Below are 26,865 nucleotides of genomic sequence, written 5' to 3' on the forward strand. Positions count from 1 at the left end.
CCCCCAGGCAGCCCCTGCATACGTATTGGAAATTGTTAGGGGTTGCTTTCCGTCTGCTCTAAACATCACTGTATATAAAGATGCACCTCACGATCGCAACAAACAGCAGCAAGGCACGCCGCCATTGTTCGCGCCGAGATTGTGAAACGAGAGCGAGTCCTTATCGCGTGCGATCTCTTGTCTTTATGGGGTCATGTGTTTCTAACATATGGCCCCTTAAAGATAAGAAAGTCCTTCACGACAAAAGGAAAGCAGGCCAGCCAGTCCGGGTGGGCTGGCCAAAAAAGAGAAAAGGAGGCACCCTGAAAACCTTATACCCAATGGCAGCGCACTGTTTAACGTAAACGGTGACGCAAGCCAATGGGAATAAGGGGCGGGGACTCGAGCCCTCTTCAGAAAGTACTCATGTGCAATAAATCTCGCCAAGTGAGCTGCGCATGTGCGCAGCAACGCTAGCCGAGACCTAAAAAAGTAGCTTCATAGACATTAAGTTGGACTGCCTTGGAGGCCCTAGACTAGTCTGTCCAATATTCAAATCTATTTACCACCATCATATTACCGCTGGAGATTGAGAAGCTCTCGACACTTGGAGAATGTGTTGAATTTTGAGGATCCTCAGAATGACCTGGACTCAGTCAAGCGTAATGCTGCGAGTCTTGTTGTTTGAGGCACAGAACATGTATAGAATATAGATGCGTATTTCTTATTGCGTTTTTTCTTTTTTGTTAAACTATTTCAAGGTGGGGAAGTATTCTCTTAAATGATGGTCACTTTAGGTTCCGTTTGGGTTGCTTAGGAGGGGCGACAATCCCGTTTTGTGCTACAGATGTGTTCCATTCAAGCGCAGTAAGAAACCTATTCAGAACTCTAAGAGTAGGAAACCAAAGATCTCCAAATCGGACAGATGGTGGGTTGCCTGTCGGTGTGTAAGTGACCTCCTAGGACTGTTTAAAATCCAGGTTCTCCAGATGACCAGTAAGCGGATTTGAGTCCTGGGGAGTTCTCTGCACGGTTTGAGGACTACTAACTAAATCGTCAATGTGCCGCAAGGAAGAGGGAGTTTAGGGAAGGGGGGTCTGTCGCATCTATGAAATTGATAATTATGCCCAAGACGAAGATGATTAACACTTGCAGAAAGTCATGTGTGGATCGCCAAGCAAACTCATAACTTAGACACTATGCCCCTAGATACCGAAAGCATCCATTTCTAGCACCAGAAAAGCCCAAAAATACACAACGTTGAAGACTCTGTCAAGGGATGCTCTCTTGCCAAAAACACTGTCCACTGAAAACTTTTGGATTGCTTTGTAAATTGTACCATGTCACGGGAACCTTCCTTGTTTTCTACCCGGATGGAAACCTCAGATAAGCTGCTGAGGGAAAGCTCTCACGACAGAAGCGATGAGCAGGGACTCGTGCTATGTGGAGTCTGCTGTTTCTGTCGTATTCTCAACAATGAAGAGCCTTCCTGGCGGAAGTGGATAGGCATAGTGTCACGCGACAACTCCTGTGAGATTAGATGTCGTGTTGGAGTCGGGCTGCAATTTAGAAGGAAACACATAGCAAGGAAGCGCATGTCATTCAGCAGTATTTCTGCTCCGATTCTGAGCCATGTTTTGGAGGGTTTATTGTTCTTGGGTCATTCACCTTTAGTTGGATTCTGGATTCAACCAAAAGTATTAAATTTTCATGAGTCTGGTTTTGTGAATGCCTGTAAACTGTAATTAGGGATTTATGGACTTTGAGCAAACTTTCTTCTGAGGTTTCTATTTTGCAGCATGGAGTTGTACAACCTGGATTTTTGGAGAAAAAAAATACCCTAAGGATTGACTAGACCACCCCTATCTATGACTGACTTACTACATAAAAAGCTACTATTGTGATTTTGTTTTTTGTAAGTTGCAGCCTTATTGAGTTTGTATTAATTTTAAACGGTACTCTTGTTGCATAGAAATATCTGATGGCCATTAACAGTGAAAAGAAGGTATGAGGGGCTAATAGAAATGACCCCTTATTAAATGGAGGGGTCTGTAGACTAATCCACGGCTTTTAATGTGATGTATATATTTTTTGCATTAAGAAGTGAAATTACCTGTCAAAAGAGTCACATTCTACTTTTTTTCAATTAAGAGCCTACTAAATTTAATAGATTAGGTAATAGTAGAATCGTTGTATAGAAAGGGGGTGCAGCTGAGGGATATTTACAAAGGGGTTCTGGCCAAGTCTGAAGAAGGGAGTATTGACTACAGAAGGAAGTTGATGTCTTATTTCTTTTTCCATCTTGTCTCACCCCTTCCTCACCTCTTCACCCTACCACCACCACCCGGCTCATGGTGTACCACAAATGTGGGGTGTATGAGTGTGGTTTCCGCTGTCAGGGGCAGTAGGTCCTGAGCTAATTTTACTACTGTCGCTCTTGGGGTATTGATCACAGTAAAGTGAGTGCTTCTTCAGTCTTGACCCAAACGAGATGCTGCATGCCCACATGGTTCAAATTAAACTCATCTGCAGGTCAGGTGACCTCACCATAATAGGGAACTTCTGTGGACACAAGCCTCTGCGGCATCCTCAGTGGCCAAATATCTATATAGCTCTCTTGCAGTCTGCTTTCAGATGCTTGATTCTAGACACTGTACTTCAGTCGCTGTTTCAGGTTTCTCCAAACCATTGGTGCTTATATGGGCTAAATCTTCTAACAATTCGGACTTGCTGTGGATGTTCTGTCACAAGATTTCAGAGGAAGAATCTCACCGAGGCTTGTCTTTATGAAACGGGATGAAAATCCTCCGACTACCGTTTTCTAATTCTATGTTCGTAATTGAGCTGGAAAAGCTCCATATGTATAAAAGTCGACATTGTTTCAACATCTTGATGAGTGGGAGGTCATCATCTGGACTAGGGACGGTAAAAGCGCTGTATAACGGTCCGAAAAAGGTAAGTGAGCTTTTTTTTCACAATTGGTGGAATATTATCGGCCTTCCCACACCATTGACTACCACCATGACATATGAATGGATGCTGGAAACTGTCATGCATATAATGCATGCAAATAATGCATCCAGTTTGACAAGTCTCCAAAAATATTGTTGAAAAGGGTTAAAGAAAAGATAGTAGAATGTTTTGATATAGGAATGAGGACAGGAAGTGTTTTTAAAACGCCTCCTCCAAGAGACAATTTAGTCCTCCAACTACTATACTAATGTGTTTGTGATATTTACATATTTACTAAATGTATTGGTGTACTGTGGACCTGGCTACAATAACAGTGAAGTGCTTTACACTGAACGACCTAAGAGGGGAAAAGAGAAACACATTAGTATTTTAGGAGAACTCTGAAGAGGCGAGTCTTGAAAGCTTTCTGAAAGATGAGGTTAGGATCGAGTCTAATGTTTTCTGGTAGGCCTCTCCAATGTTGTGGCTCTAGACAGGAGAATGCTTGGTTAACACAACTTTTCTGGTTCGGGGGATTTCTAGGCAGCACCAAGATTTACCTCTTTAAAATTATTTCTCCGGTAGTTCACTAGTTTTCGTTCATGTAGCTAGATGAGTAATGGGACATGCAGTACTGTGTTCTTTATGCATTCCATTTTAAAGGTAATGCTAGTTTTCAGGGGGAATCGTTAAAGGTCTTTTAGAATGTGGTTTCTCTTGCGACCAGTCTAGCTGTGATAATGATAATGACAATGATAAACTTGCAGGATGTCATGTCATTACAACAAGGAGGTGGGCTTTAGGGATGATTATTTTTATGCTTCATGCGCAAGTACCTGAAATGTATGGTTTATCAGAAGCATGGGCAGTGGCGGTGCCCTTCTTGTATAACCATATTTGGATGACTAGCCGAAGAATTAACATTTTCTAATTAAAGGTCAGAAGACCATTAATCATTAAAATGATATCTGCAGTACACAAACCGCTTTCTTACATACATCAACATAGGCAGTTGTAGAGCAAAAATGGGCCTCAAGAAGACCGTGGATTGCACATTGTGAGAACGAATTCAGTTATTTCACAGAATTATTCCTGATACCAGATGACAGCGAGGAAATCGATCAAACTACTATGCTTGATAGACCCATGCCTGCATGTCACACCCAACGCTAGATTACAAATGAGACCGGCTTGTGAGTAGCTAAACAGCCAGTGGTCACATGAACAAGTAAATAGGGATAATCTAGCGGTTGTGATACCAAAAAGGTATGACCTTCTTGCATTGGAGGCCAAGATGCTCCCATATCTAGAGCACTTGCTGACTTTACTACAGATTTCCCACCCCCAGTGTAGGGAGCCTACGTATTAGACATTAGAGAACGTTGGAGTTGGGATATGACTATGGTACTAATATGAAACATGGCACATGATGTCTGTGTATTGCACTCTTAAAAATAAAGGGAAACAACGTCCCCACACTTGTCAAGAGTAGGTACAAAATAATAGACTTGATCAGTTACCACTGTGTCAGTCTAACTGTGAAAATGTGAAAGGAACAGAAAACCCCCATGCAGAAGACACTAGGTTGCAAGAAGCAATGTTTGCACAAACCAAAAGTAAACCTAATGGTATCGCGACTATTTTGTGAGTGGGGTAGCAACAACAGGCCTCCATTTCAACAAAATAAAAAAAGTGTTTTCTAATGGGTGATTTGATTCACAAATTGATCAATTATACTTGTTTATATCTTACTACCAATATCACTGTCAAAATCGGGAATCAAGTACGATGCAATAATCTTTCATTTCAGCAATTCTCTTGATGCCCACGTGGGCAAGACAGACTCGGTATTCTCTTTACCACATAAAATAATTTTGAAGGTATCACCACTGAAATTATTGGCCAGGTTCTGGTGCTATTTTAAGTGTAGCTGCGTGGCTCCTTTTAACCTTTGTGTTTGACCATTTGCTTACACTTTTAAGAGAAGCAAACAACCCAGCAGTCTTCTTTGAGTGGAGGTCTCTTTCCCTGGTCTTCTACTTCGGCAGGCCCACATCTGCAAGTATGCTACTTTCTTAAATAAAAAAAAAACTAAATTGTACCTCTGTTTATTGTCACTGTTGATGGAAGTCTTTGGTGTTTTCTTCAATTTCCACTGGAAATCTGAAGCAAGTGTCATAAAAAACAGAAATCTATGGTGGATTCTCTTTTTTTTAGAATTGCATTATAGGACTGATATGGGGATGAGTTGTTCTAGCCATACCTACTAACAAGACCTGAATGAAAACTTGAATCCCAAAAATGTGCAGTATTCAGAGCCCATTGTAGACTTCAGTTTATGCACATCATATAACTCGTTAACAGAAAACGGGCTGTAAATGAATGGTTAATGACCGCCAGCCCAACGTAGGATGTTTTAAATTTTATGTTTTTAGAAAAACTTAATTTAGCAAGACCAAACCACAACAAAGAAGGGTGTTACTAAGCAGATGAAATTTAGGCTATATCAAACCACTTAGCCTTTGTTAAAGGTGAGTAACTAATTCTCTTCTCTCTTCTGGCAATTTTCTTATTGAACATGTTATGTGTTTGAGTTCTCTACCTGATTAACTTTTTTTCTGTTCCAGGTATGGACTGAAAGCCAATGACCAGATCTTAGCTGAGGAGAAGCATAAGGAACTGTAAGTGTATTTTTTTTTTCTTCAATAAGGTATTTATTCACTATATCTGCATACTAATGTATAACTTGTAAGGTGGTAAATGTTTAGTCCGACAAGCCTCAAAATAATGTTTTTTTCACAAGAGAGGGCTGGTGTTGCCATCAAAGTGGAATTGTGATGACAACACTTATTTCTCTCCAAGCCTGACCACCATATAATACTCATAGGACGCCTCAAAGCCGGAGGTAAAATAGGGCTTTCCTACAGATTGAAGATCTTAAGATAACATCATCATTCTTGTTCAGGACAGCACCAGCATATATACCCTAGAACACTTGAATAGCAGTGAAGGACAGTAGGTACTTCCCATGGTCCTTCCAATGTGACCCTCTTAGAGCTTTTATATGTAGTTGGACATAATCAAAAAAGGTTTGAATATGTTCACGGAAGGCAAGGCCCTGCTTTTTCAATCAGTAGGTAAAGAGAAGAAAAAGAACAAATTTAGAATGATAACTTCAAAATATTTTATTGATTTTTATTTTTTACTCCCCAAAGGGAAATGTTCGTGGGATGTGTAGCTGTAAAACATGCTTTGCATACACCTGCCATCTAGTATTGGGCTCAGACATGTACAGATTGTTTTTTTCAAAGATGTCTTTTTGAGTCACGAGGTATAGTAACTCTACTTCTCTGGTAATGCACATGGGCTTCATTGTTAGATTGTTTTTTTCTCCGCCGTTGGGTTCAGAAGTCTGTGTGAGCTCCGGTTCAACGCCTCGTCTTTTCGCCAGGCCATTGGATCTGTTCTTCGCCGGTTGAATTCACAATCCTGCCTACTTGTAGGTCCCCACCGCCGTGTATTCCGAATCTATCCTACAGTCGACGTCTTAATACAATAAAATACAAACCAGGGCTCAGACTACTATCGCTTTGAACAAGAGTCTACGTGATGGAAAGGACTCTGTTCCATTTCTGTCCCACTTGCCACGTAAAATAGGACAAGCCGGCACAAAATTTTCAACCTCTGCTTGTCCCCCAGTCAACGAGAGGACTCTTGTGCGGCAAGCCTTGTGTTCTGCAACCAAATGATGCTTCGGTATTGATGAGCGCGGCACATCATTTCGGGTTCTATGGCGCATTGTCGGGAAGCAGAGAATACTCCTGACTTCTTCAGAGAATGAGAATCTGTGTCTGCCAGGTCTTTACAGTGTCAAGATGAAGGAGGCGTTCGTGCTGGAATATGCTGATTCAGATGACAAACACAGGGCCCCCTGCTGGCTTAGTGCCTGCTCACCCCAGGGAGGCAACAGTTTGAGCTCCTGTTAACTTATCAGAGGCCTCTAGTCCACCACTGCCTCACAGCCATGGTCTGCACCGAACGTCCAAGCTGCATCTGACGCCCTCCTCCTATCTGATCACAAAGTCCTCCTTGAAGCGTCCTGGGTCAGTGTTGACCACCGTCTCGGCACCAGTCCAGAAGACACCACTTCGGCTTTCGTTTGAGTCGAGACTTTCTGAGCCGGGACACTCTGAACCAAAGCCTTCGAGCAGAGACCTACTGAGTCGCAGCACTTGGCGCTGAGACCACCGACCAGAGGCACTCCTCGGCTCCCTCAGGACCGATGTCCACAGCCGCATCCTCCAATCCTTTTGAGGATCTTGACCAGCCAATCCTCAATAGCCCTAAGAGCAGCTTGACTCTAGGCAACAACGCATCAACATGCAGCCTGGCACTAGTGAGATCCTGGCCAAACCTCCCCGATCATCCATGGACTCTGTTCCTCACAGGAAATTGATTTTTGCAGAGGCCCTCAACCCACCTGTGAGCCAACGTCAAGGAAGTCTCAGCTTCATGACAGAAACACTTCTCCACTGCCTCCTTCCCGTCCTCCTCCTCTAACTCCTCCTGTCTGATTCACCCTATATCAGGGGCCTGTTCTCCCCCTTATTCCTTAGTAGTTTACACAGCTGGGAAGTGGGCCAACTCCCAGGGTACAGGAGATGTCGTATACCTCAAACGCCACCCGCCTGGGAGAGTAAGAAGATTGATGCTAGTGGCCAGCATGTTGTGGCAGTCTGACATCCATTGGCATATTGCCAATTCCATTGACCGCCTTTACCCTTACAACTAAGCCGACTAGGATCAAATTGAGAAACTCGTTCAACATCTCCCAGACAAAATATAAACCAGCATTTGCAAAGCAATAGGTCGTGCATTAGTTAAATGCAGAGCTATTGGCTTTGCAAATGAAAAAGAACTACAATGTCCACCTGACTTTGTTGTTTTAATTTATTGACTTTTGTAGCAATGGCGGCATGTTGCGCTTAAGCTTTTGATGTTTAAAGCTAAAGGGCGGGATGCCGCCATTGTCACAAAAGTCAATAAATAGACAAGAAATGGATCGGCGTCTGATGAGCAAAATCAAAGACATGCAAATTCCAGACCAGACACAAATAATTATAGTTACAGGATCGGGTGAATTCCGACTCTACAAAAAACATGCTGATGGAAGGGGGAAGTGCATGGAGCAGGCGCCATTGGGGTCTGATAAGCAAAAGACATGAAATTGCCTTGTGTGTTCGCTCCAAAAGGGGAAAGTCAACCAAAAAAAGTGCCCTCAAGGTATGGTAAATAACATGAAAGCATAACAGTACATGTAGTAGGGCCAGTCCTCATGGGAAGATGCAAAATTCCAAAAGGAAAGACTACTAAATGTATTCACACAAAAAGAAAACTTTCTCTACCTATATATTTCAATGTGTACTATGTATCATGTATTCAAAAATTGTCACTCTGACTGGACCAAGGATACAATACACCTAAAACATCATAAGGAAACTGTTCATATTTGATTTACTTTATTTTTCATATTTTTTCTTATGAGAAAAGAACAGTTCCACAAGAACGTGAACAGACGATTAATAGATAATAGTACATTAAAATGAAAAAGAAATGTCATTTATACAAAAAGGTATTCACAAATGAAAAGCCAGCATTTCTAAAGGACAGCCACAGGAACCAGTGAAAAAGATGGGTGTTTTTTCCAGCCCATATCCTAAATACAGCGTGCCTCGAAGAGGCTGCGCAAGCGCTGCCTAGGCGAGACCGAAAAACCGGGGGCAGGAGTTAGTGGCGGAAGGCAAAATCATTTCTAATACTAACATCTGCTGCGCTTTAGACAGCTGTCAGGGGGGGCCTTAACACTATTTCCCTTTACCACTGCTACGCAAAAAGGGGACACTCTCGTCCTTCTACCTACCTTATAATGCCTGTTTAGGGGAAGGTTGCAGGGGTTCCTGCCCTGCTGGGCAGAAATCTCCTCTAACTATTGGGTTCTAGACCTCATACAGGAGGGTTAGTGCTTAGAATTCACACAAACACCATCAAACATTGCCTCCCGCAAACACATCCTCCCCAGAACTCCAGCATCTGCTCCTAGAGGAGATGCACGCACTACAAGCCAAATGGGCCATAGAACCAGTCTGACACAATACCTGCAAGGGGGTGTACTGCCTATACTTTCTAATCCCTAAAAAGGACTGCTCTCTCAGGCACATCCCCAACTTCTGGCCCTCAGCAAGTTTATCCAGTCAGGGCAGTTTCACATGGTGACTCTCCAGGGTGTCATCCCTCTTCTACAGCAAGGCGACTTAATGACCTTTCCCGATCTGAAGGATGCCTACTTCTACATACCCATCCACCCTGCACATCAAAGATACCTACAGTTCATAGTGAGTGGTCAGCATTATCACTTCAAAGTGCTGGCCTTCGGGGTCTACACAGCCCCAAGAGTGTTTACCAAGTGCTTGGCCGTGGTAGCTGCTCACCTCAGAAGGACCTGCATCCATGTCTTTCTTCCCTTACCTAGACAATTTGGCTGATCAGGAGAGCCACGTAGCAGCAATGCTTTCGCATCCACAGACCACCATAGATCTACTTCACAGCATAGGCTTCACGATCAATTTTACAAAATCTCACCTCCAGCCCCTAGAAGTCCAACCCTTCGTTGAGACCATTCTCTTCTCCCAAGTAGGGAAAGCTTATCCCAGCAAGGTTAGAAGTGCTCCAAACATTGCAACCTCTTTTTCCGCCAAATCGTCCAGTAACGGTCAGGACCATTATGCGCTTATTTGGCATGATGGCATCCTGCATCACCATAGTTCCTCACGCCAGGTTACACATGCATCCATTACAGCAGTGTCTAGCAGCACAGTGGTTTCAGACAAAGGGTTATTGGGACAATCTAGTGTTGATTTAGGGCCAAACTCCTCACGTTTTGCAGTGGTGAATGTAAACAGCCTCTTGCAGGACAGCCTTTTCTCTCCTGTTCCACAGGAGATAATCACCACGGATGCTGCACTCACTAGCTGCGAGGCGCACCTCCAGCACCACACCATCCAAGGGGTGTGGACACCTTCTCAGTAGGGTCTCTACATCAACCACCTAGAGCTGTTGGCTGTACAGGTGGCCCTCGGGGCATTCCTTCCCCAATATCTAGCAGAAGGTAGTCTTGGCCCGTAAGGACAATTCAACTGCCATGTTTTATCTACAAAAGCAGGGAGGACACGCACTCACTCCAGTTGTCTGCTTAAGCCCAGAGCATTTCACAGGGTACATCTGCACATTCAGTACATTCTCGCAGTAGACAATGACTTGGCAGACCTGCTCAGCAGGACCCATCAACAAGTCCACGAATTGGAACTCCAAGCCCTACTCCTGTACTTCCCTTGTTGGAGGGTACCTGTAGATGGACCTGTTCGCCACCACCAAAAACGCTAAATACCCAAGTTCACCTCAAGGCTCCCACAGTCCATGGACAATGCAGTACGGATGATTTGGTCGGGAATATTCAGTCATGCTTTTCAGCCTCTCCCACTCCTCCCATTTGTGGGTCGAATACTGAGGCAGACATCCCTCACTCCCATCCTAGTAGCGCCAATCTGGGCACACCTTCCCTGGCTCACCACTCTGCACAAACTAGCCATTGTTCCTCACAAGAAGCTCTCAACTGGCTGGACCTTCTCTCTTAAAACCAAGGCATGCTGAGTCATCCCAGTCCTCAGCATCTCAATCTTGTGATTTGGCTCCAGATGTTTTAGAATTTGGTTACCTCCATGCAGAGAGCACGAGCATTCTGAAAGAAGCATGCCAGCCCACAACTAAAGCCTGCTATGCAGCCTAGTCGAAACTGTTTGTACACACCTCCTGTGTCCCTAGGCATATTGATCCTCTGTGCAGGACTTTACCTTCTTCACCCAAAGAAGTTGGGCTTTGCCTATACTTCTGCCAGACTCCATTTTGCTGCAATGGCTGCTTACCTTCAAAATGGACAACACACTTTACTTTTCAGAATCCTAGTCATTAAGGCTTTCATGGAAGGCCTGAAACGGGCTAACCCACCACAGACTCCTCTCGCTCTTGTGTGGAACCTCAACATAGTACTCACTAGACTAATGGGCCCTCTTTTCGAACCACTTCACTCCTGTCCATTGCAGTTTCTTTCCTGGAAAGTTGCTTTCCTTGTAACTTCCCTTGGGCATGTCAGTGAATTACACTCTTACCTTGGAAAAACGTTTTTTCCAAGTGCATCAGGAGAGGGTCATTCTAAGAACCGACCCCAAATCCTACCTAAGCCTCTAGCTTTCATCTCAGCCAAACAATAGAACTCCTTGTGTTCCTCCCACATCCAGAATACATAGTGGAACACGCTTTGCATACTTTGGATGTCAAAAGAGCACTTCTGTACTACATTGCCAAAACAATACCCTTCAGTCAGATACAACAGCTGTTTGTGCCTTTCTCCAAACCACAGAAGGGGCATGCCTTTTTTTTTTTTTTGAGAAAACCTTTATTGTACATAAAAATCAATACAAACATGGGCCTACAACCACCAGGGCCGGCCGCTAATATATACATGGTCAACAACATCAAGGCAGCAACAGGCCCCCTGGGGCCCAGCCGAATTAACAAATTACTGAGTGCACCTCAGAGGTTATCAGGATACATAGATTTTAGAAATACAAAGAAAAAAATAAAATAACACCAAAAAGCAAGGCGGAAACCATCAAAAAAGGGGCGTCTAACCATATCCGGGGAACTACACAATACATACTCCACCCTCAGGTGGACAATGAGGATGAGCAAGGGGGAGGTGGGGGCGACGGGAGAGCCACAACCGTCTACAGGTAAAATGTAATAGTCCGGGAACCTCAGGATCAGGGGGACAAGGCAGCATCAGATGTGTCCACGAGGGGGGGCGTGCAGATGTTCCCTCGGTACGCGTTCCACTGACCCCAGATTCTACCCCACGCCCCCGGCTTACCCCGAGACACATACACAGTCTTCTCTCTGCACATGCACCAATCCATGTTCTCCTTCCATACTGACACGGTGGGAGGCCGTCGGGAACCCCAACGCTGTGCGATGTCCCTCTTAGCAATCATGTTCCCAAGGGCGGCCCACCGAGTCTGAGCCGCATTATAGTCATTAGGCTCCCACACGTTCAACAAACATCGGCGAGCCTCGGGCAACAAAGCGACCCCAGTGACGCATTCCATGACGGCATGCACCCGGCGCCAATACTCCGCCACCTCACAGCACTCCCAGAGAACATGGAGAAAAGTGGCGCCGAGCCCACAGCCGCGCCTACAGAGCCCGTCTTCAGAAAAACCCATCAAAACTAAACGAGGGCCCGTCACGTAGACACGGTGGAGAATTTTAAGCTGGACAAGACGGAGACGCGCGGGTATGGCCACTTCCTTAGGGGAGGACAGCGCAGACTGCCAATCCTCATCGTCCAGTTCCACACCATCCCCGGTCCACGCCTCCCGAAGGCGCACGAGGAGATCCGCCCGAACGTTTATTAGTTTTTTATAGATAAGGGAAATGGTACTGTCGGGCAAGTGACCGTCGAGTATGCGGTCCTCGAGTGGCGAAGACACAGGGACTGCAGTCCCAGCCCCGAAGGCCGAGAGCAAGGCGTGCCGAACCTGGACGTACCGAAAGAACTCCCTCTCACTCAATTCGTACTCACTCTCCAGCGCAGCAAAGGATTTAACCGCACCCTTCACCCAGAGGTCACCTACTCTACTGATGCCAATCGTGTCCCAACGCTCAAAGCCCTTCGTCGTCCAGAGGCTTCCGAATCTTTCAGACGCAAACAAAGGGGTCGCACCCGTCAGACGCTCATTCCAGCCCATGGCCACATTCGCAGCCCTCCACACTCGCACAGCAATCTTAGTGGGACCGGTTAAGTTCCTCCCAGCCGATCGAGAGTAAAGCGCTCTGTTAAAGTTGCCGCCATGCAACAAAAATCTATCCATTTCGAAAGCCGGATTCGGACCAGGTGCGTACGTTGCATGGTTAATAGCAGATAGCTGGGAGGCCCAATAGTACCTCCTGATGTCCGGGAGCGCAATGCCCCCGTCATACCAGGGGAGAGTCAGTTTTGCAAGAGCAATACGTGCACGACCATCCCAAACAAGCCTCCTCTGTAAGCTCTCCACTTTACGGAAGTAGGCCGCCGGAATAATATCAAAGGAGTTCTGAAGTGCGTAAAGGAATCGGGGAAGAGACATCATTTTAAAAAGCGCCGCACGACCGAGGGGAGACAAGGGAAGCTTACGCCAACGGGCCACGTCTAACCTCAATCTCCGAAGTGGAGAGAGGAGATTATGCTCGTAGCGGACCGCCGGGTCCAATGAGACGTACACCCCCAGGTACGTAAAGCCGGAGTGGGACGCCGTAATGGGAAAACGAGAAGGCAAGAGAGGAAAGCCACCGGATATAGCATAGACACAAGATTTGGACCAGTTAATAATCAAACCAGAGTTCTTGCCGAAGGAAGTAAGGATGTCAAAGAGCACATTGAGTGACTGACGTGGTGAGGTGAGGTACAAAAGAATGTCATCCGCGTACAACGAAACTCGATCCTCGAAGCCAGGGGCCCACTGGATCCCTCTTATCGTCGGTTCCCAACGAAGCCAAGCAGCGAGCGGTTCCAAAGCCAGAGCGAAGAGCAGGGGAGACCACGGACACCCCTGCCTAGTGCCCCTCCCAAGAACGAAGGGCCGGGAAACCCTCCCATTAACGACAACCTGAGCCAACGGAGCAGCGTATAAGTTTAACCCAACTAATAAATCCTGCCCCAAGGTGCAACGGTCCCGAGGCTTACCGTCCTTGGGAATCACGACTATAGTGGCCAGACGTTGGTCAGCAGGGAGAGAACCAAGTTCAAGCGACTCCGAAAACATACGACGGAGAAATGGCGCAATTTTATCCGGTTGCAGTTTGTAAAGTTCAATAGGGAGTCCGTTGGGGCCCATAGCCTTGCCTGAGCGAAGGAAACGAATCGCGGTAGCAATCTCGTCGACCGATAACGGGGCATCTAACTGCTCACGCTCCTCCACCGACAGGCAGGGCAAAGCAATATCCTTCAACAAGTGACGGGAGTCAGCCTCATCCCTATTAGACACCGGGGAGTACACAGCACGGAAGTAATCAGCAAAACACTCCACAATCTCACCAGGGTCAGTCACACTCACTCCCTCCGACGTCTGAAGCACGGGGACCACTCGATTCACTCTCTCCTTCTTATCAAGCCAAGCAATCAATTTACCCGCCTTATCCCCAGCATCATACAGCCTACCCTGCTGTTCCCTATACATTGTCCGAGCAGCATCCGTAACAAGGGACTTGTATTCGAATTGCTTCAGGCTGAGAGCGTGGAGCCCGTCCTGAGTGACAGCCGTCTCCAAGGCAGCCTCCAACCCCGATATCTCAGCCTCCAACGCAACCACCTCCCCGTTCTTAGCTTTCTTGGCCTCCACGATCAGGGATAGGGCGTGTCCTCGGAGAACTGTTTTGAAAGCCTCCCACAAGGACACTGAGGACAAGACGGACCCCTCATTCTCAAGAAAATACTGGTCAAGCGACTTAATGAGACCCTTGCGGATCTTGGGGTCACGCAGGTACCAGGGGTTAATGGGGGGCGACCCGCCCGGCAGATCGCATCCCGGTATCTAAGAGTAACCACAATGGGGAATGATCGGAAATGCCCCGGGCCAGGTGCTTAACCTCCCGGACCCGGGTGGTCTGGGCCGCTGGCATAAGAAAATAATCTAGTCTGGAGAGACTCCCGTGAGCCCCGGAGTGGAATGTGTACTGACTCTGTGTCGGATGTATCAACCTCCAGCAGTCCACTAGGCCAAAAGTGTCCAAGAACCCGCCGAGCCACGCCAGGGCGGCAGAGAGGGCTCTGGGAGGGTAACGATCCAACTCGCCAGAAATCACGGAATTAAAATCCCCACCCACAAGCAAGAGACTATCAGGAAGTTCAAGTAACATACGACCCACATCAGAGAAAGTGGAGGTCTGGAGGCCCGGGGGAACATAGACCAAGACCAATGAAAGAGTCTGACCCTCCCACCGTCCAGTCAAGGACGCATAGCGCCCTCTATCATCAAGAGTAACTTTGTCAATCTCAAGCGGGAGGGAAGATCGCAGCAAGATGCCCACCCCTCTGGATCCAGTGGTGAAGCCAGAATGTGCAACCAGTCGGTAGCCCCCCCTGTTCATGGCATGGCATGGCATGACATAGCCCACCATGTGCGTCTCTTGAAGAAATACCACATCAGGGGCCAATCGGCGCAAATATTGCAACACAACCCCACGTTTAATACGGTCCCCCAATCCGTTGACGTTCCAAGACATAAGTTTCAACCCGTCCCCCCCCCCATCCCAACACAAGAAGCTGGAGTCCCCGGGCACGCAGCCAGACACCTAAAACTGAAAGGAAACAAGCACACCGCCTTGAAAAGAAAAAACACACAACCCAACAACCACTGTCCCCCTCCCACGCCATTGCAACTCCCCCCACCCTGCACCCCTGCGGACTATACAGCCCCCCCAACTTGCAGTGTGCCTGTCGCCCTAACAATCCCATGCTACAAAAAGACCCTAGAGGAGGAAAGGGACCCGTCCCCGCCCGCATCCAAACAGAACATTAATAGACAAAATATACAATTGAAGTAGAACCTGGCTGGGCGCAGAAGGAAATGTCAAAGTAGAGGACCAAGAATCATTCCTGCAGAGGCCCTCCACCCTCAGCACCGCCAGTACGCCCAGATCGTTCGCCCCGGTCCGGCAGGGAGTCTAACCAGTCACTCAGTGTCAGGGCGTTCAAAAAAGAGAGTCCGATCTTCATATTCCACACGAAGCCTGGCAGGGAAAAGCATAGAGTATTTAAGTTCCAGATCTCGAAGACGGCGCTTCACCCCCTGAAAGCCCATTCTCTGTTTCTGAACGAGTTGGGTGAAGTCCGGAAAGAAGTTAACGGAGGCATTCTCATAGTTAACTGGGCCGTGCACCCTCGAGGCCTGCAGGATCGCATCCCGGTCTCTGTAATGAAAAAGTTTTGCAATAATAGGCCTCGGGGGAGCTCCTGGTCGAGGCCTACCGCCCGGGACACGATGGGCACGCTCCACGGCGAAGAACTTGCTCAGGCCTGAAGGGGCAAGATGATTGAGGACGAGATCTTCGACCATGAGGTCCACCGGACGATTGTCGAGAGTCTCCGGTACACCTATGACGCGGATATTATTGCGTCGTGCCCGACCTTCGAAATCCTCCAGCCGCCAGGACATCGTGTCGTTTGCCGACTTTAGATCGCCAAGAGTTGCCTGGAGGTCTGAAGCATCCGTAACAAGAGTGGATGTCCTCAAGTCCAGCGATTGAACCCTCTCGTTAGTCTTGGAGAGATCCGCCCGAATTAACGTAACATCAATGGCAACCGTGTCAATTTTACGGGCCAGAGCCTCGTACTGCCGGGCGATGGTCTCCCTTATGCCGTTGATGGCGCCCATAACGTCTTGCAGCGACAATTCCGTGGGCACGGACGGGCCACCACCAGAGTCCTCCACGGCGGCACTTGCTGGCCCGGGGGATCCTTTGGCCTGGGTATAACGATCCATGATGTTACTCTGGACTGGTCCCCCACGGTGGGATGTCTTGGTCCTCCGTTTCTCGGGATCCCCCTTGCCCGCCATGTTGAGCGATGCTCATCGGAGGGGTCTGCCAGGACCGATACCAAAGGGGTGCCAGCAGATCAGACCCAGACTGTCCAAGAGCCCGCTCGGAAGAGTGGAGAAAAAGGCACAAATCAGTCCAGTACAAAGGCCGGAGGACGCCCCAGCCGCGCGAAGTAGCTCCTCGATCAGGCCATGCAGAAGTGCAAAAGCGAAACTGAAAGTGGGGGCGCGGTCATTGGCAAGGCTCCGATGCCGTTGTTGTTCAACTACTCCCCGGCCCCACAGTTCACCAAAGCACCGGGCACAGCTTCCAGGTGGGCCTCCAAAATGCAAGACGCTATATTTCAGGTCTCCCAGGTCCGATTTACGTTCTGAAAAGAGTTATGGATTCAGCCAAGGTTCATCTTCCAGAATCCGTCCACAAATCCAGGATAATGTCAGGATAAGTTGCGAGGAGCGGCAAGGGTCCGGGGAGCCCTGTGCCTACGCGTCCATCTTGGTTGCGCGCTAGGCTCCTCCGTGGGCATGCCCTTTTTAAACAAGGATTTGCACGCTAGATTGTTAGGTGCATATACACCTGTTAGGCAAAAGCCAAAAGACCCTTGCCTTCTCAGACCCTACACCACTCGTAGGAAAGGGGCCTAAATGTCTTTCCTGGGTAACATTTCTTTAGCTGACATCTGCAAAGCAGCTACATGGTCTAACCCGGAAAAATTTTGCAACCATTAATGTTTGGATGTCTTGGCCTCCCTGCAAGCTAACTTTGGCCTGGCTGTACTGCGTACGTTTTCCCATCTTTTGCAACATTCTCAGGCTAAGCCACCACTTATGGGAGGACTTCTTTACAGTCTATGCACATGTGGATCTACAGCTAAACATGCCACAAAACTGAAAATGTAACTTAACCTGTAAGCATCGGTTTGTGGCATGTAGTGCTATAGATTCACAAGCGCCCACCCCCCTCCCTGGTTGCCTGGGTTATTGAAAGAGCAAATTAATTATTAATATATCGTTTATGTAGCACGCAGCTGCTTCTCCAGAAGCGTCTTGGTGATCAAGGCTTGTAAGTGGGAAAGATGATTAGAGTTCACTAAACAGAGGAGTTTGTAACGAAACTTCACAGGCCTTTTCAGTATCCAAACCTCCGAGTGCTTTAGGAAGCAAGTTCCAGTTTTTCTGTTTTCAAACAAAGGAGCGCCCCCCCCCTCAGCCTCTTCTTGTGTATATTAGGGATCCAAACTAAGCCCTTGTAAGAGGAACGTAAAGTTCTGCTAGGGACATACGGTTTTGTTATTACAGATGACATTATATTTTTACCTTTACTTTGCACGGTCATCTCTTCTCTACCTCTATGCTCCATCTACATCCTCCCCTGCCGTGTGGAAAAAAACAATCTAACGGGAGAGTCAATGCCCGTGTTCATTGCCAGAGATGGGTGTAGCCACTATACCTCGTGACTGGCAAAGACTTCTTTGAACAAAAACAAGTTGTACATGCCCAATACCAGATGGCAGGAGCATGCACAGAATGTAATTCTACAGCACTACATGCGACAAACAGATGCTTAAAGCTTAAGTAACATTTTCCTTTGAACCTTCTTACACCTTTAAACCTTTTAATACTAGAAAACAGACAAAAAAACCAAAAAGCAAAGAGACTTTTTTTTATATTTTATTTTTTTAAATACGATGCTGAGGTTTCATTCTAAGTCAAAACCAGTGCCATTTTCCTCCGTAACCGGGGCAGACTTTTCCAAAAAGCTAAGTTAACTTCCGCTTGTGTGCATAGAGCTAGAATTAAACTCTTGGAGCATACAGGCTTGGCAGAAGTTAGGTTGTTGCCCTTTTATGATTCACGCCTGGAAACATAGGAGCAGGTGGTGCTACATGTTGAGCATCAATACCCTTTAAACATTCAGTACCTCCTTTGTCATTCAAGATCTCCGATATCCTCTGCGGATCTTCTTGAAGAAAATCGAAAATATCTTCTGGAAACAATTGAGCTAGTGCTTGAGAACATAGAGTGCATGGGATTTGTGCAAGGAGCACCGTTGCCCTCAGAAATAAACTTTGCCTCTACCGGGGTATCCTCCACCCATCTTTGACGGTAAGGAATATATTCATACCTGTACATAGTGTGCTGACTGGCCGAGGCACAGTCTTCTGTCTGTCTGAGCCTTCAAATTGCTTGTGTCGTCCTCTTCGATATCCATATTCATACATGGTACTAAGTTTCCTAGCTTATTTATTTACATAGTCATCAGTACATATGAACATTGATAGCCTTTCCTGTGGGTTTGGTCATTCCCTCTTTGGGGTACATGAGTTCAGTGAAGAAAGACAGTATTTTTCAAGCCACTCTATGAGTTGGGCTTGGTGATTTCAGAGACTCTTGAATCAAAGGTCTTGTTGGATACTTGAGGGCCTGTCCACACAGCCAGTTCAAGAACCCTGCAAGTCCGACTAGCCCAGAACTAAGTTCATTTTTTTCAATTTGCAGATCAAAAATTCAATTCCTAGTTAAGTCTGAGTTTTAAAATTGGTTACCCATACAGTCCTGCCTCATGAAAGAAGTCATTTTGATCCACTTTCTCCTGCAGTTATTCTTATGACAGAATTTCCAGTATCACAGTAGTTTTATCTCCTAAACCTAGAATTTAAGGCCATCTTTCTTGTTTCAAGTTCTTTCTTACAGGGGTAAGTCATTCAAGCCTTTCTGATAATACAGTGGGTTGCTTTACCTTTACAAGCAAGAGGGAACTGTATCTCCTTTGTTTTGAACCCTTTGGTTCAGGTTTGAGTTGGTCCTTCGACAATGACATTATCATAGTAGCGTCCCATCTTCAGAAGAAGATAATTGAAGCATGTTTTCTATTGGGCTTCAGTGTGTTTCACATGAATGCTTATTGTTTTTAGGAGTTCTGAGCTTTATGGCAAGTTGGGGGCATCTGAAAGAAACACGTTCGTTAGATTCCTCACCTTAGAATATCCCCAGGTGTCAGACTGGATCCGGAAGATTTTTGTAGCAATACCCCTTGCGCGTCGCTAGGCGTCGTCTGCGGCTCTGCGTCCGTCGTCGGAGTACTTAGACGCCGCCCTCGCGCACTGACGTCAGTTCTTCTTTTTTCTGCACCAGTAAGCGCCGATCCGGGAGAGCTACCCCTTTAGTCACTTTCTGACTAACTTTTTTGACTCTTTTTGGTCACTTTCTCGACTCTGGTGCCGGTAGGATGCCTGGTTTCGAGGCCTGCGACGACTGTCACCGACTGATGTCGGTGACCGATCATCACCGCCAGTGCCTGTATTGTTTGGGCCTCGACCACGACGCGGAATCGTGCTCTGATTTGTATGGCCCTGACCTCGAAAGCTAGACGGGAGCGGTCCCGTAAGCTTCTCGAGCTTCGTCACTCGGCTCCGCGCCCCTCTCGATCCCGGTCCAGGAGGAGGTCCAAGGATTGGTCGCGGAGCCGCACTCGACATCGTCGCTCGTCTGGCTCGAAGTCTTCGGGTAAGTCGAAGCGCTCCAAGAAGTCCAAGAGGCGACACCGCTCTTCGGACTCCCCTCACCGGTCGCGCGACTCGGCCGAGGGTCAGGGTGGTTCAACCCCCGCGGCTCCGCCGGAGCCGCAGGCGCCGCGCACGTCCCCATACCCGCTGGGACTGACGCGACGCCGGCGGAGGTCAGTGCCTTCCTCTCGGCCATGAGGACCCTGGCCCCGCCGTCGACGCCCGCTGGCGCGCCTTCGGGCCCCGCGTACTCGACTGGGCGACCTTGCGCGCCGGCGGCTCCGGCCCCGGCGCTGTTGGAGGCTCCGGCCCCGACGCTGCAGGTCCCCGAGGGGCCCGTGCCTGGGCCCCGGTCGATGTCGATCCCCGGTTCAGCACCTGTCCGGTCCCGACGCCGGTGCGGCGGCGCCAGACGCCGCATCCGACGCCGCTAGAGACACATTTTGGCTATCGACCGGCTCCGATCATTCCTCCTGTTTACCAGGAATCGGATGACGGGGGCGACTGGGAGGGGTCCGTGGACCCTTTGGCCCTTCAGGGCCAACTTTCACAGGACTGGGCAGATGAACTGGGGTAGGCCAGTGGTTTGGATACGTCACCGGACACTGGATTCATCTCTCCTCCGACTGTGGCTTCGGAGGAGGGTGTAGCTTTTTCTGTGGTGCTGCGCAAGGCGACCGCGGCCCTTGGGCTTGAGCTGCCTGCCGTGGCTGTGAGGACTAACATCCTCACTGAGGTGCTTCAGTCTGCCGCATGCTCCACTGAGCCTCTGCTGCAATTCAATGAGGCCCTCATTGATGTTCTGCAGGGCACCTGGTCCAAGCCCTCCACAGTCCCTCCTGTGGATAGGAACGTTGCCAGGCGCCACCGCCCTGCTCCGGGCGACCCCAGTTTTCTGTCCCAACACCCCACCCCCGAGAGTCTGGTTATCCAGGCCTCTACCTCCCAATCCTCCTTCCCGTCCGCTCCTCCGGACCGGGATTCCAAGAGACTGGAACAGTTCGGTAAGAAGCTGTTCTCCTCGCTCAGTTTGGGCCTGCGGTCTTTGAACACCGCCTGTCTCTTGGACCGTTATTCCCACTCTCTGTGGGATCCGGTGGAGGACGTGTTGCCCCTGTGCCCGGTGGAGGCCCGGGCACGGCTTTCCTCAGCTCTGGCGGGAGAGATGCAGCGCGCCATGCAATCCGATGTGGACTCGACACTACGGACTCGCTGGGTAGGGCGATTTCTACCACGGTGGCGCATCGACATCACGCCTGGCTGCGGTCCACGTCCTTTTCAGGGGATGTCCAGAGCACTCTCATGGACATGGCTTTTGATGGCACTCGCCTTTTTGGTGAGAAAGCGGACAGTGCGCTGGCTCGCTCCAAGGACTCCCGGGCTACGGCCAAGTCCTTGGGCCTCTCGGCCCCGCAGCCACAAACTTCCGCTTTTCGCTCCTTTCGTGGCCAAGGAAGGGGCACCTCCTCACGTCCACCTAGCCACCGGCCGCAGAACCAGCCTGCACGCGGTCGCGGACGTTGTTTCCGCTGAGGCGGTACTGGAGGACAACGCGGTCAGTCCACATCCACCCCGGCAGCATCCGCCTCAAAGCCTTCCTAGTCCGAGCTTTCAGGCCCATTCCTCGCCAGTGGGAGGCCGGGTTCGCCATCACCTGCTACACTGGCGTACCATTACTTCGGACAGGTGGGTGCTGCAAATCGTCCGAAGGGGCTACTCCCTCCCCTTCGAGACGACCCCTCCAGCCATGCCAACGCAGCACCACCGTATCTCGGAGGATCATTTGAATCTTCTGCAAGAGGAAGTTTCGGCCCTCTTGGCCAAAGAGGCCGTCGAGCGCGTTCCGAGCCCAGAAGTAGGTCGTGGTGGTTGTTCCCACTACTTTCTGGTTCCCAAGAAGGGCAAAGGGGGCCTACGCCCTATCTTGGACCTCAGGAACGTCAATGCCTTCCTCCGGAAGGAACGGTTCAAAATGTTGACTTTGGCTCAGGTTCTAGCTGCCCTAGACCCTGGAGACTGGATGGTAGCGTTGGACTTGCAGGACGCATATTTCCACATCCCCTTCCTGCCGGCCCACCGGCGTTACCTGCGGTTCACGGTGGGTCAAGAGCACTTTCAGTTCACCGTGCTCCCCTTCGGCCTTACCAGTGCCCCATGGGTGTTCACGAACGTGATGGCGGTGGTCGCAGCTCATCTGCGCAGATTAGGGGGTTCCAGTCTTCCCCTATCTCGACGACTGGTTGTTGAAGGCGGGTTCGCCCCAGGCAGCCGTCTCCCACCTCCAGACTACGGCGGATCTCCTGCATTTGCTGGGGTTTTCCATCAACGTGCCGAAGTCACACCTGAGCCCCTCTCAGAAGCTCCTCTTCATCGGAGCGGTTCTCGATTCGGCGCAGTTCCGGGTTCATCCGCCGGAACAGCGGGTCCGGGATATACAGGCCCTGATTCCCATCTTTTGGCCTCTATCCTAGGTTTCGGTCAGGCTAGTGTTGCGGCTTCTGGGGCGGATGGCCTCCTGCATCCTACTAGTGCATCACGCCAGGCGGCGCATGCGAGCTCTGCAGTGGGACCTGAAGTTTCAGTGGGCCCAGCATCACGGCAACCTGTCCGACCATGTCTTGATCTCGGAGGGCACTGCACAGCAGTTGCAGTGGTGGCTCACGGACCGCGATTGGGTCACGGGCAAGAGCCTCTCCCTACCCCTACCGGAGCATGTCGTAGTGACGGATGCGTCCCTCCTGGGATGGGGTGGCCATATGGGAGAGGCAGAGATCAGAGGCCTCTGGTCTCCGGCGGAGTCTCGCCTCCACATCAACTTGTTGGAGCGGAGAGCGATCCGACTTGCACTGAAAGCCTTCCTTCCCTCTGTCCGGGGAAGTGTCGTGCAGGTGTTCACGGACAACACCACCGCCATGTGGTATTGCAACAAACAGGGCGTGGTGGGGTCGTGGACCCTTTGTCGGCTCTGCGCCTCTGGACATGGCTGGAACACCAGGGCATCACCCTGGAGGTTTAACATCTGGCGGGCTCTCTGAACGCCAGAGCAGACTAACTCAGCCGCCGGTGCTTGATGGATTACGAATGGCGTCTGAACTCCGAGGTGGCGCAAGGTCTCTTTCAGCAGTGGGGAGAGCCTTGGTTAGATCTATTCGCCACCGACGAGAACGCGCAATATCAGCAGTTATGCGCGTTGGAATTTCCAAGGCGGCACTCGCTCGGCGACGCTTTTCGTCGCGAGTGGAGTTGCGGTCTGTTGTACGCCTTTCCGCCTATACCACTTCTGCCCAGAGTGCTGAAGAAGATCAGGCGCGACCAGGCCCGAGTCATCTTGGTGGCTCCGGATTGGGCACGAAGGTACTGGTATCCCTAGCTACTCAGTATGTTGGCCGATCCTCCGATACGTCTGCCCCTTCGGGAGGATCTTTTGTCGCAGCAGCAGGGGACGGTCCTCCACCCGAACCTGTCCAGCCTCCACCTCCATACGTGGAGATTGAGCGGCGACAGTTGATGCCATTTGACTTGCCTCCTGAAGTCTGTGATATCATTCTGGCAGCCAGGCGTCCCTCCATAAAGATGGTATACGCCTGCCGGTGGAACAAATTTGTGGCATGGTGCACAGCAAAGGCTGTGGATCCCCTTTCCGCCCCTCTTTCTGAGGTTCTCCTCTTTCTCCTTTCTTTGGCCCAGCAGGGCTCTGCCTTGGGCACCTTGAAAGGTTATCTTGCTGCCATCTCTGCCTTCTTACGGCTTCCTGATCAGCCCTCTCTTTTCAAGTCCCCTGTAGTTTCACGCTTTCTTAAAGGCATTACTCACACGTTCCCTCCTGTCCCTTTCGTAATGCCTCAGTGGGACTTGAATCTTGTCTTAACATTTCTGATGTGCGCTCCTTTTGAGCCTCTTCACAATTGTCCTCTTCGTCTTCTAACTCTTAAGACTGCTTTCCTGGTAGCCATCACCTCTGCTAGACGGGTGAGTGAGCTCCAGGCTCTATCGTCCAAGCCTCCTTTTCTATCTGTTCATCCGGACAAGGTTGTCCTTCGGCCTCGTCCTTCCTTTCTACCGAAAGTGGTGACCCCCTTTCATCTTGGGCAATCTGTCACCTTGCCCACCTTCTTTCCACCTCCGCATCCTTCCAAAGAGGAAGAGCGGCTCCACCGTCTGGACCCAAAACGTGCGCGCTCCTTTTATTTGGACCGCACAAAACCGGGTGGACGACCAGCTTTTCGTTGGCTACGTGGGTGCTAAGAAGGGAAAAGCTGTGCACAAACGGACCATCTCCCGGTGGGTCGTTTTGTGTATAAAAACCTGTTATTCCTTGGCAAAAAAGGACCCTCCTGTTGGGCTGCGAGCCCATTCTACTCGGGCCACAGCGGCTACTACTGCTTTGGGACGGGGAGTCCCCTTGCAGGACATCTGTCAGGCGGCGACGTGGGCTTCGCTGCACACGTTTGCCAGGCATTATTGCCTAGACAGCCAAGTCCGGAGGGATGGTTTCTTTGGCCGTTCTGTCCTCCAGGACTTTCTGGTGTGATCTTGGTTTGCAGACCCACCACCGGGGTTGGTATTGCTTGGGTATCTATTCTAAGGTGAGGAATCTAACTAACGTGTTTCTTTCAGATGAACAAGTTACTTGTTATGTTATGTTATGTTATAAAGACTTATATCGCGCACGGCTGCCCCAGCCAAGGGGCGTCCCGGCGCTGCGAAAAAACCTGAAGCAGAGAGAAAGGAACGCAAAGAGAGAGAAGCAGTTATTGAAAAAGGTGAGTTTTGATAGCCTTTCTAAAGGTCAAAAGGTCCTGCATGCCACGGATGGTTTCCGGAAGACTATTCCATAACTTGGCAGCTAGGAAGCTAAAGGATCGGCCGCCTACTCTGGTCAATCTGATGCGAGGAATGGTCGCAAGATGTTGTCCCTCTGATCGAAGCGACCTCCTAGGAGTGTACTCCGACAGGAGGGGGCACAGCATTGGGGGAGAGGCGGTTTTAAGGATTTTAAAGGCTAAACATAGTGCCTTAAATTGGATCCTTTTGCCCACCGGGAGCCAGTGTAATTTTTTCAAGGCTCCAGTCGTCGAGGATTGGCGAGGAAGACCTACCAGCACCCTGGCAGCCGCGTTCTGGACTCTTTGTAGTCTGGAGATTTCGGCAAGGTTCGCCCCTAATAAAAGAGAACTGGCATAATCCAGTCTCGAAAGGATGGTTGCCTGAACAATTATCTGGCGGGTGTGGCAGTCGAAGAACCTCAAAATAGGTCTGAGGTTACGTAGAATGCCGAAGCAGGTGGCCGCCACCTTTTTAGTATGGTGCGTAAACCTTAGTGCCGAGTCCACCCAGACTCCCAGATTTTTAACGCATTCCTTAGGCTTAGGAGGTTCGCCCAAGACATCAGGCCACCAACTATCACCCCAGGACGCGGTATTCTTCCCCAGGAGCAGTATCTCTGTTTTCCCCGCGTTGAGTTGGAGAAAATTCGCCGTCATCCAGTTGGTGATGTCAGTGAGTGTCTGTTTAAAGCGATAAGCCTCCAGACCACTGTTATCATTGAGAGCCACCACCAGCTGGGTATCGTCAGCGTAGGATACCAATGCCAGTCCGCTCCTTCTAGCCACCTCTGCAAGGGGGCGGACATAGACATTGAACAGGGTAGGGCTCAGGGAAGAACCCTGCGGCACTCCCTGTCCGATGTTATGCTCCTTCGAGATGTAAGGGGGGGGTGGAGACTCTGAAAGACCTGTTGGAGAGAAAGTCTCTGAACCATCCTAAAGCTATCCCTGTAATACCAATTTCCTCCAATCTCGTCAGAAGGACCTCGTGCGACACCGTGTCGAAGGCAGCACTGAGGTCCAGCAGGACCAGTGCTGCCGTTCCACCGCTGTCGAGAATGGTACGGAGGTCCTCTGTAACACTGAGCAGGGCTGTCTCAGTGCTGTGGCCAGCTCTAAATCCGTGTTGGGAGTCATCCAGAATGTTGTTGGATAGGAGGAAATTGGTCAGAATGTTATTGACGTGAGCCTCGATGATTTTGGCTGGCCAGGGAAGCAGGGAGATGGGCCTGAAATTTTCAGGAAGCATGGGATCTAAAGTGGGTTTTTTTAAGATGGGGGAAACCCATGCCTGCTTCCATTTGGAAGGAATGCTGGCAGTAGAAAGAGACAGGTTAATAGTGCCTCTAATGTGTTCAGTAATGAGTTCATGGGCTTCGCAGAAAGTCTCCGGTTTTAAGGGATCCGCCGGGGAACCAGATTTAATTTTCCTACAAATTTTTTGAAAGCTCTCTTGCTCAAGAATAGGAAAAGAGGAAAGAGAAGGTCTGGTAGGATCCAGAGTCACCGAAAGTTGCGGACATTTAGGGAAAGTGTCATAAATTTTCCTAATCTTATTGGTGAAGAAATTAGCCATATTATTGCAGAGGTCAGGGGAGACAGTGGTAGTGATTGCAATTTTTTTCGCCGTAAGATCTTTCAGAATTTTAAAAACAGATTTAGAGGTGTTAGAGCTACTGTTGATTTCATCGGCGTAATATGCCGCTCTTGTTCTGCACACCTTTCGGTGGTAGGTTTTCTGGAGAAGGGCATAATTCTGTTTGAGGTTGGCATCGTAGTTTTTCCTCCAGCCCCTCTCCGCCTTTTTGCATTCCTTTTTCAGAATGGTTAGTTCAGAATTGTACCAGGGACTAGCCGTATGGGTACGGGCCTTGATCCACCTGGCAGGGATCAGGGTGTCTAGTGCCTGGGTGA

General features: G+C 49.3%; 1 protein-coding gene across 6 annotated transcripts in view; it reads left to right on the top strand.

Moving 5' to 3' along the window:
* The window catches only part of ADK (adenosine kinase), a 615,496-nt gene that overhangs the window by 265,167 nt on the left and 323,464 nt on the right, over positions 1-26,865 (top strand). For all 6 annotated transcript variants that reach the window (XM_085608730.1, XM_085608729.1, XM_085608731.1 and 3 more), the window contains one exon: positions 5,559-5,612. In XM_085608730.1, the coding sequence (XP_085464856.1) occupies positions 5,559-5,612 (54 nt within the window). The remainder of the gene's footprint in view (positions 1-5,558; positions 5,613-26,865) is intronic.

This window comes from Triturus cristatus, chromosome 1_2, assembly GCF_964204655.1.
Source record: "Triturus cristatus chromosome 1_2, aTriCri1.1, whole genome shotgun sequence".
Classification (NCBI taxonomy): domain Eukaryota; kingdom Metazoa; phylum Chordata; class Amphibia; order Caudata; family Salamandridae; genus Triturus; species Triturus cristatus.